At 35.9% G+C, this 11,426-nt stretch overlaps 1 protein-coding gene across 1 annotated transcript in view; it reads right to left on the bottom strand.

Annotated features, from left to right (window-relative positions):
* Window positions 1–8,499: 8,499 nt before the first annotated feature.
* LOC149803850 (multicopper oxidase 3-like) overlaps window positions 8,500–11,426 on the bottom strand; it is a 3,204-nt gene continuing 277 nt past the window's right edge. The window contains exon 2 of the mRNA XM_089953669.1: window positions 8,500–10,528. Within this exon, the coding sequence (XP_089809795.1) occupies window positions 8,579–10,519 (1,941 nt within the window). The 5' untranslated portion in view covers window positions 10,520–10,528 and the 3' untranslated portion in view covers window positions 8,500–8,578. The remainder of the gene's footprint in view (window positions 10,529–11,426) is intronic.

Consider the following 11,426-nt stretch of genomic DNA (forward strand, 5'->3'; position numbering starts at 1 on the left):
TACAAACTGATCATATTTCACAGATTCTCAATTTTGAAACAACCACACGGATACAGGGTCCCTGTTACTGATATTCTTGATAAAATCAAATATAGCACTTTAATAAAATTTAACAGTTCGATTTCGTGGAAATATTGTCCCCGCGTGTGCCTTACGATCAACGATCTCTAAATCTCTCCGATTAGTGTCTTCACCCTTATTGGAAATCTTAATTTTGTTTACAACTCAGTAACGTCTTTGATAGACGCTTTGGTATCTTTAACGCACCCAGCCCACTGATTTATTGTTTTACGTCGTAAATCCGTTAAACCGTTTCCTCCTTTCGCGTTTGTAAATTGTTATATAACTTGTTTAGCAACACAATTCAACGTCGATCGCCAGCGCTAGGTTTATCATTCAGCGGATATATCGCATAAACAACTGCTGTCACAGGATATGCTCGCTCATAATAAGGTCTATCAATTCCAGTCAGTATTCCTAGTTTGGAATTTTTACTTAATTTGACAATATTTTCAGCGGGGTGTGATTCATGAATAGGGTCACGTTTGTCACGTATGATCCAGGTTACGTCAGCGTCGTCTACCGTGGCGGTATCTACCGCAACGATAAATTTTATTGTATGAATATATCTTTGTTTTGATAAATAATAATTGTCCTTGCTCGCTTGTCATTCATTGTTTCATCGACGTCTTGCCTAATTCTGAAGGTTGACCACACACGAGCCACGCCATCTTTGTGAAATTCTCTCTTGGCTTCACGGATACGATTGATTAAAGTTTTATTCGTCAAATCAACATCAACCAGAGGTTGCCTCTGCAATTCAGGGGTTATTCTGTCAAGATCAAATCTAGCTTTAAAGGGTTTAATCGCAGATAATCTCGTAAATTCCTCCATTGTTATAATTAAGGCAAATATACATTTAAATTAAACTTTAATTTATGATATATAGTGATTCAAGCAAATAATAATTGGCAGTGGTTTATGATTGGTTCTGCAACTCCTTGTAACCGGGCTTGTATAAATGAATTCTGTGGATATCACATGCAGAGCGTGCAACGAGTAAGTCTAGGACCAAAGCCCTGTTTAAAGTGTAACGTCGGAGTCAGGGATGAAACTCACTTGTGTGTAGAATGAGGTGGTAAAAAATACAGAGCTTTGAAACGGTATGACTATAAAAAAATAATGCCAGCAAGAGCGTTGCTGGTGATAAATATCCCATAAAAAACGTTGAAGACTATCTCGTCATATTTTCACGCTAGAAAGCATCCCACATATTTTTAATGTAATAAAATAATTTAGACAAATACTATTATTATATATAATGGATAAGGAGGCATTGAGAGCTGGTATCATCAGAAATTGTAGACAAAAAAAAAACAGTCGGTGTTGCTAATAATGCTGGTTAACTCATATTCTGTGCTGAGGGGAAAATATCTGTAATAAATTTGTGTTCGAATATTTTCACGGACTGATCAAGGACGGCCTTGTGATTGATCATATTAATTCAGATCCAAAAAGCAATTCTTTGAGAAATTTACGAGTTATTACACAGAGTCAGAATTGCAAATTTGGAAAAAATGGTAAACAGAAAATATTGCAAGAGCGGTTAAATCTCTGAACGTGGAGATGGACGAAGAAAAATAATTTCAGTCGACGATTGCAGCTGGCAAATATTTTGATATTGTCACACCTTTAATACAGCATGTCGCCAATAATATAACCAAATCAGCATTTTCAAAGAAGTATAAACAAAAAATAACATTTCAGTATCTTCTGACTGTGTCAGGGGCAGACGCATCTTCTCCTGAATCTACTTTGGCTCAATTTTGACTTTTGTTCAATTGTATACTTTATGAAGGGAGATAACTGTCAAGCAAAGCTTCCTCCGGTAGAGTGATTAAGCAGTGGCATCGCTTGTAACTGCGTAATATTATATGATATAACGATACCAATTGTACAACCCTTGGTAGGCGAAGCTTAAGATGTAGGGAACATTGTATTCAGAAATAAACAACAACACTAGCTGTGATTGGTGCATTATGTAAGAGTTGTACTTTCTGTTAGACTTAAAGAAAAGTTGAGCCTCTTGGCAACTATTGAGAATATGTTAATTCATATCTGGATCATATTTTGTATTTTTATACTTTTTAAAAATTTAGTACACATAGTTGAAAATGTGTCTGTTGTGACTAGATAACTCTTACCCTGTCTAGTTTCAGAAGAGTTATCTCTCTTAAATGCAATATAGTACCTGGTTTTGTCCTTATCAAATTGACAGTCTAACATTGTTCTCTCTGACAGGGTGTGACTTGCATGCTGAGGTAGGATAGAAAGTATATTCATTTCACAAAATATTAGCATTGAGGTCTATGGACAAACAATTGGTACCGTGATACCATATGAGGGCCACGGATTGTTGTGGCTCAAACAGATATGCCACGCCCCCTTGTATATAATCCAGTTAAGTTATTGTTATATTTCCAGGTATAGATAGTTCCCGAATGACGTCATCAGCCGCTGGGCAGATTTTACCGTAGATTTAATAAGTTGAAATAAATTCATTCAATCTAAGATACTTTTACGAAAATTACATACAATGTTAGTATCTATATTTGTGATTTATAAGTTGACTTTGCTTCAGTATACCCTGTTGATAATAGTGAATTCTGGTGATCGCTTGTAGAAGTTGTCCGCTATCCAGGTAAAAGCATCTGCTAATGAAATATATAGGCAACTTCATAATAATTTCTGAAACATATATTCTTTATGAAAGATCAGCGTGCAAGCGATTAAGGAGGCGAATTCTCATACTCGAGGTCTGCCGTTCCAATCCCGTGACTGACAAATTTGTCTACGGTGGGCAATAATCGCATGTTTCATAATAATTGGGGGTCTCCAGCCTCAGGAGAAATTTAACAGATAAAATTCATGCACACCTCGCCATGTTGAACAACGTGGTGGTGCTGATTTGTACTCCCCGGGGTTTGATTAGGGGGAGGTGTGCACAAAATTTGAAAACAGGAGTCCCCCCAAAAAATATACAGTAAGAGTGATGAATTCTCATCCTCGTGAAGGTTTCCCCATACAAGGACATTCAGAAATAATGTCAGCCAGAAGGAAAAAGGCCTCATGAAGGTGCCCAATATAAAGAACTGTCAGCCAGAGCCCCCTGAAGGGTACCCCATGAAGGGACCCAATGGAAGGCAAATACTGGCAAATGACGACAGGACCCCATGGAATGGCAGATACTGGCAAATGATGGCAATCTCTCATCATTCCTACTGTTTATTTTTTGTTTATTTTAAAGAAATATTTATTACATAACGAATTCAGAAAATATTAATACAATTATTTGTTTCTGCGATTAAAAAATTACATGGTGATGACATAGAACTTTCTGATAATTGGATCCTGAAAAATTCACAAATGATTCTGAAATATTACAAGAACGAAAATGCGACGGAAGATACACACTAGCAGCCGAATACAGATTTATTAAATTGCTCCTGCAGTCAATGAAACGGTCACTACTTTATGTCGATGAAGATAAGAATATCCGGAAATTCGTTTCACTCGCAATCGTGATTGAGAAAGTTAGATCAGAGTTATCATGCGAATATGAAACAAAGAAGATTGTGAGGTCACGTGTAAGACAGTTGAAACAATTGATGTTTGATTGTAAAACCTCTGACTCTGTCAAGGGGGGGTGGGGGGGGTGAAAGTGACAGTTGTAATACCGAATAATATTCGTTTATATTTTTATTCTTATTATATTTATTCAGAATCAGATTATGTTCAATTTTTATTCTGATTTACAAATATATTTATATATTTTTTAATTCTGATTTAGATGTTTTTTTACATTTTTATTTTTAGTCAGATTCAGAAATATTTATTTTTTATTTTTATTTTTATTCTGATTCAGAAATACGTTTTTTTAAAAAATTTATTCTAATTTAGAAAAACATTTTATTTTTATTTTTATTCTGATTCAGAAATACGTTTTTTTAAAAAAATTTATTCTAATTTAGAAAAACGTTTTATTTTTATTCTGATTCAGAAATATTTTTATTTTTATTGTTGTTCTGATTCAGAAATATTTTTTATTTTGATTTTCTTTCTGATTCAAATTTTACAGGTTTTTCAGAAACAGATTTTTTTCAGATGCTTCAGATTCTACAGAAACAAATTTTACAGATTCTTTCAAAAACAGATTTTATAATTAATACAGAAACTTCAGATTCTACAGAAACAGATTTTATTTTTATTTTGATTCAGAAATATTTTTATTTTATTCTGATTCAGAAATTTTTATTTTTATTCTGATTGAGAAATAATTTTATTTTTTATTCATATTCAGATATTTTTTTTTATAAAAGTTTTATTCTGATTCAGAAATAATTTTATTTTTATTTTTCTGATTCAGAAATATTTTTATTCTGATTATTTTTGGTAGGAGAGTTAAAAAAATCAGCCAGGTCAGTAGCTTGCTTACAAATTTATTGTCAAATATTCTCCTCTTAAATCAAGAAGGTGTTCACTTCGGTCATTAAGTCTAAAATGTATTCGTGATAATAGAGGATTATGACATCGTAAATAAACGGATCAACGGGTACTGACACAATTAAAACCCAGGCGGAACTTCAGGGGTGAATAAATATAAAATATTTCCTTGCTGTGCTTGTCTGGATTTTTCAAGATCTACTTGATAGCTGACATCGATTGCATCACATGCAATACTGACTGCGATCGTTGATGTAATATTGATATTTTTTTCCATGCTTCAGTGATTTTGGGATAGTATTCATCGATAGTATCGTTGATGTTTTTCTTCATTTCGTCGACGTTAAATACAGGAAATGTTTGGTCTGTCTCTGACAACTGAGCTGTTGCGGTTGAAATATCATTCAAGAATAATTGTTTATTATCAGCGTCGTTGCTTTCAATCATCGTTTGTATCATTTTCTGATGATAATTCTCGAAATCCGATGCCACTTTGTTCAGGTGTTCTATTTGCTTGATGCATTTCGCCCCTCAGATAATCGCTAACGTGCGGGGGGGGGGGTTTACTCGTTAATATAACGGGTGAATGACTTTCGTAGTTTGTCACTCATTCGTTTGTACTCAGCATTAATGCCTTTGAAATGACTTTGAAACGAATATCTCTCATGATTCCATATCAAGATAAGGGCTCCTCTTCCCTCCGGATAAAGTGCGATTCGTACTCCAAGTTTGAATTTTGGGGTTTGTGTCCATATTTCGTAATCTAGAGTTTTCAGATCGTTAAGGGCGTGGTGGCGTAGGTGGTGCTGGTGGTTGTACTTCTGGCCATTCTAACGCAGTTCGGATCGACGACCGATATACATCTACGGCGTAGTCAGGCGTTAATATTTCTATCGCGGCTGATAATGTTGGCTCATAAACCATGATAGCGATTTTGGATTTAATTCTCCGTTGGAATTCACTATTGATCAGTTCTATTTGATAATTGCCTGTAGTAATACCAACAGTTTGCTAATCTGGGGTTCCATTGGGTGTATTGTTTATAAGAAAACACTAATGAGTTATTTGCTTGCAACCCACCGAATGACTTTGATCTAATATTTGGCCAGCAGAAATATATTCGCAATTGTGCTAACGCTATTTCTTTGGCTGGAATTGTGTTGGAAAGCTAACGTCAAACTCAGGATTGGTTGAGCTCGCTGATATCATCGTGGTTGTTCGCGGTGTTATATTAGCGACGATTTGTATAACAGCAACATCAGGGATTGATTTTGCGATATTATTATTTAAATCCTGATTTTAAATATCGGCGACGGCGGTATCTCTAGATTTTGACTGTCATGGGGTTGACTTCCAGTTGATTCATGGTAAACCTTAATCATTTCTGCGAATTCCTGATCTGATATTATTCCATCATTGATCCCTGACAGCGTTCTTTTGCATACCAGGGCCCATCAACGTGGAATGAATTGCCCACTGAACTTGGACACAAAGACACAGTGATCGCATTCAAGAGTTCTCTCAAAACTCACCTACTTCGACTGCAAAAACAAACGTAAAGGCCTAATAATGTTTCCTACCTTAAATTTTCTCAGCATGTTTTTTATGTTTGCTAATTTCATGGTGTTTGTTTTTGTAATCATATAATTATATGTTTTTTATATTATAGGTGTTGTCTAATGTTGTAAAGCGCTTAGAGCTTTTAAAGATTAGGCGCTATGCAAAGTCCCCATTATTATCATTATTGTTATTATTATTATTATTATTATTATTATTATTATTATTATTACTATTATTATTATTATATCAGCGATGATAATTTAGCGTGCGAGTGTTTTACCATAATTACCCTGCTAGGTGGTCTTACCCTCGTAGAAAATTCATTTGTTTAAAAATATTGTTTATTTTTTGGATTATCAGTCAGAAAGAAAAAAGAGGTATTTATTCTAGATTTATTGATATATCTATAGAGATTTGTTAACTTGGTGTAAGTAAAAAAAGATGGACAGATTCTTTATATAAGCAATAGAAAAATTACAGTTATTCACACACACACACACACACACACACACACACACACACACACACACACACACACACACGTATGTATGTATGTTTGTATGTATGCATATATAATGTTGTAAATGACTACTCTCGTGCAAATTAACAAAACATTTAGGTTAACACTGTTCTTTTGTTTGTTATGTATAATGGGGATGTTGATCTGATTGCAACATAAAAAGAAGACTGGTATCTCTGGGATCATCCGTGAGTTCCCACCATAAAGACTATATATTTTACGATTTCCAATTTTCGGAAATTATCCCCATGTCTCTGACCAATTTGAATACTTGCACTGAAATAGCTCTTGATTCAACGCAATCCTAGCACTTTGAACATAGAGAACGAGAACGCCATTTGTATGTATTGTTTTACGGGCTGAATGTGTTACAAAGAGATGCTGACAACATACATACATACATACATACATACATACATACATACATACATACATATATGCAATTTACATACATACATACATACATACATACATACATACATACATACATACATACATACATACATACATGCATACATACATACATACATAAACGGGGCCCCTAGTGGCCGAGTGGTCTAAAGCGCTCACCGTTCCGGATCACTGTCATCTCACCTCTGTCTGCGTGGGTTCGAGTCCAAGGCTCGGCTAGCGTGGGTACGTGGGAAAGACTGCCAGTATCTTCTCGTGGGTCGGTGGTTCTTCCCTGGGTTTGCCAGGGTTCTTCCTCCACCAGTTATACTGGCCGCCATGTATATAGCCTATCTTGTGCTGAAAAATGGCGTTAAACCCTAGAACAACAACAACAACAACATACATACACTATATATATATATATATATATATATATATATATATATATATATATATATATATATATATATATATATATATATATATATATATATACAGTTTTAATGACGTAGCGTGAAATGTTGCCTTGAATTGTTGCAAGTTGCTCTTAAGAGTTTAATTTAGTAGCATGTGTTTATAAAATTTAAATCCGTACCCCTTATTACGACCAGTTTGGTTGTATTTTAGCGGTGTAAGTGCCGGTGTATCAGGCTGTCGGTCTGGCTATCTGTATGTCTGTATGGGGATGGAAACATGTGCGACCATCAAGGGCATACAAAGACGGAAGTGCTGATCTGTACACTTGTGCGCATGGTGGATCCATGAAGGGTGTGTGTGGCCAATACAAGTGTGGGCTAACCCAAGAATTCAGGAGAACTGTGTGTTTTGAAAATGGACATGTGAACCGGGTAAAAAATCATCATTTACAAGGTTTAAACGTATTTACGTTGTTATGAATTGTACTTGCTGTACAAATGACTATGTGAGCCATGAGTCATATGTTTGATACAATTGTTATGGTTTATTACAATTGATCATGTCTGTTTCAATTGATTATATTGTATTTCAATAGAGTACTTGGAACATGTGATGTGTTTTAATTGAGTATATTTGAGTACAGTTATGTGCTCGTTTTGCAATGACAAAAATATATCATTGGTAATAAGGAGTACATAATACAAATTTAGACAATATTACAACTGAATATGACAATGTGAATTGTTTCATATAATAGTGCTTATCTTCATAAACGTACCTTTTTAAAACATCATACAAAACCCCAAAAGTGATTCCATATAATTTTTACCTCTTTAAAATAGGTCATATAAATTAGGATCTGACTTTTAAAAAATCATTATTACTCAAATACTTCGAGTGACTAATTCGTTATTGCAGATCAGTTATTTGTTTCAGGCGACATTGATCATCCAACTGATATTATCGTACAGTTTTGAGGTGAAAAAAACACATTGGTCTCCAAGTCATTAATTTTAGATGTGGACAGATCTTTTTCTCAAAAAACAAAAGGTACTTTTTTATGGACAGTCGAGCTTTTAAAAATGTTGGCAAAGAAAACACATAGATCACTGCAAAGATTTTGATTGATTTTAAAAACTGTCCTTTTTCATCAGCCGCGATAAGTGTTTACTTTTCCTGTCATTTTTAATATTCTTCATCCGATGTGTCTTCTTTTTGTTTGGGGAAATTCATGCATGCTGGAAACCCTTTTGGTGCTGAGGGCACCAGTTTTAATGACTCCTTTACTAATAGGCTCATTCCTTCTATATTGTGTACCTCCATGTGACAGTGCATAAGCCATAGTCCTGGGTTGTCTGCACGGAAGCGAACGACCGCATAACCGCCAGAAGGAACTATTAACGTATCCTTAATTGGGGGGTTTTCGGATTCAAGACCAGGCAGATTTCCTTGTAGCCACGAGAGGTCGGACCAAGTTGCCTTATTGCAGTAACTTTTGTTCCTATTTATGTTTCCCCTACAATTGACATCCAGATTTTCTCCAATATTTTCAGCCGTGATGTTATCGTACTTGCCGTAACCCATTTTCATCACATAGAAAGAATGTCCGTGAAGGTGTATTGGATGTGGCTGGCCCTTTCCTAAACCCATGTTCGTAAAAACAAGTTGCACGACATTGCCATAGGTAATATCAATTGAGTGGGTGCACGTGCACACTTTGTCCTCTCCACAAGTTGGTTCATCACAAGAGAAAATCCCTTCCGTGCGTTGAGTTAGAGCCGAAACGGTTGGTGATTTAAACACTTTACCGTTAACAGAAGCAGGATTTTGGCCAATTATACCAAAATTCAAAAAATGTTCCTGAAAACGAAATCTGTCAAATCTTGGAGGAGGTTCGTTCCAAGGTGCACCTTTCAAGTCATTAAAAGTTAGGCAATCCGTATAGTGAGAAGGTGGATAGAGTAGATAGGGACAGTTAGCCACTAAACACCGACTAGAGGCAGAACACGTCATGCGCGAAGTGGTTGGTTCAGCAATTGGAGCTCCATCATACCTGAGAATAGCCTCTGTTCTATGGTTTTTGTCTATCTCTAAAGTATGTGCTCTTATCCAGTAATTAGAAACTGCCTGATTCGTCACTAAAATGAAGTCGAAAGATTCTCCAGGATTGATGATGAAAGACTCAACCATGACGGGTTTCAGGTCATGACCATCCGAAGCAACAAGAAGAATTGAATGGCGGTCCACAGAAATTCTAAAAGCCAGCATGCTTCCGGCACCTATCACTCTGAATCTATAAGACCGTCCTTGGTACACATTGAAAACTTCCAACGGTGCACCATTATGGTTTCCTGTTTCGGGATCATGAAATCTTCCTCGTCCATTAATCAGACCAGAATGAAATTGAACCTTGTCAAACTCCGTCCCGTCAATAGACTTTGAAGGAGTAACAGGTGTTCTTCCCTGATAGAGACCGTATTTATCTTTTATGTAGGACAGTAGTGAATCCATGTCATGATTATATTCAGTGATAGACATGATATGCTCGTCCTTCGTGGGATACTTTCTTTCACGAATGATCAATGCACCGAATATACCCATTGTCCTCTGTGTGCCTAAATGGGAATGGTACCAGTGGGTCCCTTTTGGTTCTGCTTTGAACCTATAAGTAAACGTTTGTCCGGGAAGGATTGGGCATTGGGTTACGAACGGAACACCATCCATCCAAGGAGTTCCCTTTTGAAAGAGACCATGCCAATGTATTGTAAGTCCTTCATTTATCAATTTGTTTGTCACATGGACGATGACTATCTGTCCTTCATACACAACAATTGGGGGGCCCGGCATTTTCCCATTCACTGCTCCGGTTAGCCTCGGATTCTCCCATCCATCTGCAGTAATTACATCTTCTACGTTAACTGGAATTGCGTTTGACGTATCAGTCACATCGTATTTGTAAAGCTTCCCGTCCTTTGGATATACAAGGTCACCATTTCTCATCATAGTCAATCTGTGGTCAACCTCCAGGGAAAATTCACAAACAGTATCCATCATTGTGCAGACTTGACACAGTGCAATAGTATCCATAGCGGCCACTAAGCCGAGGATGAATAACCACGAAGCCATCAAAGGAATCTACAATAGAAAATAAATTTAAAAAATAACAGTTCAACTTGCGCGAATTCTTCTGAAAGTATTTTTGTTTTTCTTAGTGGGATTTGTTTATTTCGAAACAATTACACAGCCATCAAAGTAAGAGATTCTTGATCTAAAATAAGGAATCGTGGCCATTCAGGTGGCACCAGTGAATTTATTTGGGTTTACACTCTGTGTCTAGAAATGCAGTTCATGTACATTTTAAAAGCTCAGGCTGAAAATGTTTCCTTATTTTGTCCTTAACCATATGGCGCCAATCAGTCAGTAGTATGGTTTTTAGACTTTTATTGGAGACATCCACTGTAAGCAAAGACTGTAACTGATTGGTGTAATTTGATTTTATTGGGGATATCCAGTATAAACAAAGTGTAACCGATTCGTGTAATTTGATTTCATTGGGAGCATACAGTATAAACAAAGTTTATCCGAATATTACAATTTGACTTTTTGGTATGATAAGGTTGAAAACGTTGAACATAGAAAATGAAATGAAATTTATCAGTATTCATATTCATGTTCCTCACCGGTACTGGTAGTCATTATACGAAAACTCCTTATAGAGACAGGTGTTGAAAGCAATGAAGAGAAAACATTGAAGTACGTCATTATTTTCTCACCAACCAATGGTGGAAGAAGACCGGCAAAATAAGAAAGAGAAACTCTGTATACAATTTTATGAAAGGAAAATAGTTTGTGTAACATTATTTTATCTGCCAAGGTAGACCAACCAGTTTTTTTAATAAATCTTATGACACGAGACCCTTCAAGTAAACCCAGTTACATTTGTACTTTCTCTAATTTGACAGAGTTTCCGACCGAACAACCACAGCATACAAAGTCATCGTATTCTAGTAGGACATACCACGATGTCTAAGAA

The sequence above is a fragment of the Sinohyriopsis cumingii genome, chromosome 3, assembly GCF_028554795.1.
Source record: "Sinohyriopsis cumingii isolate HCF-2022 chromosome 3, ASM2855479v2, whole genome shotgun sequence".
In the NCBI taxonomy this organism is placed as follows: domain Eukaryota; kingdom Metazoa; phylum Mollusca; class Bivalvia; order Unionida; family Unionidae; genus Sinohyriopsis; species Sinohyriopsis cumingii.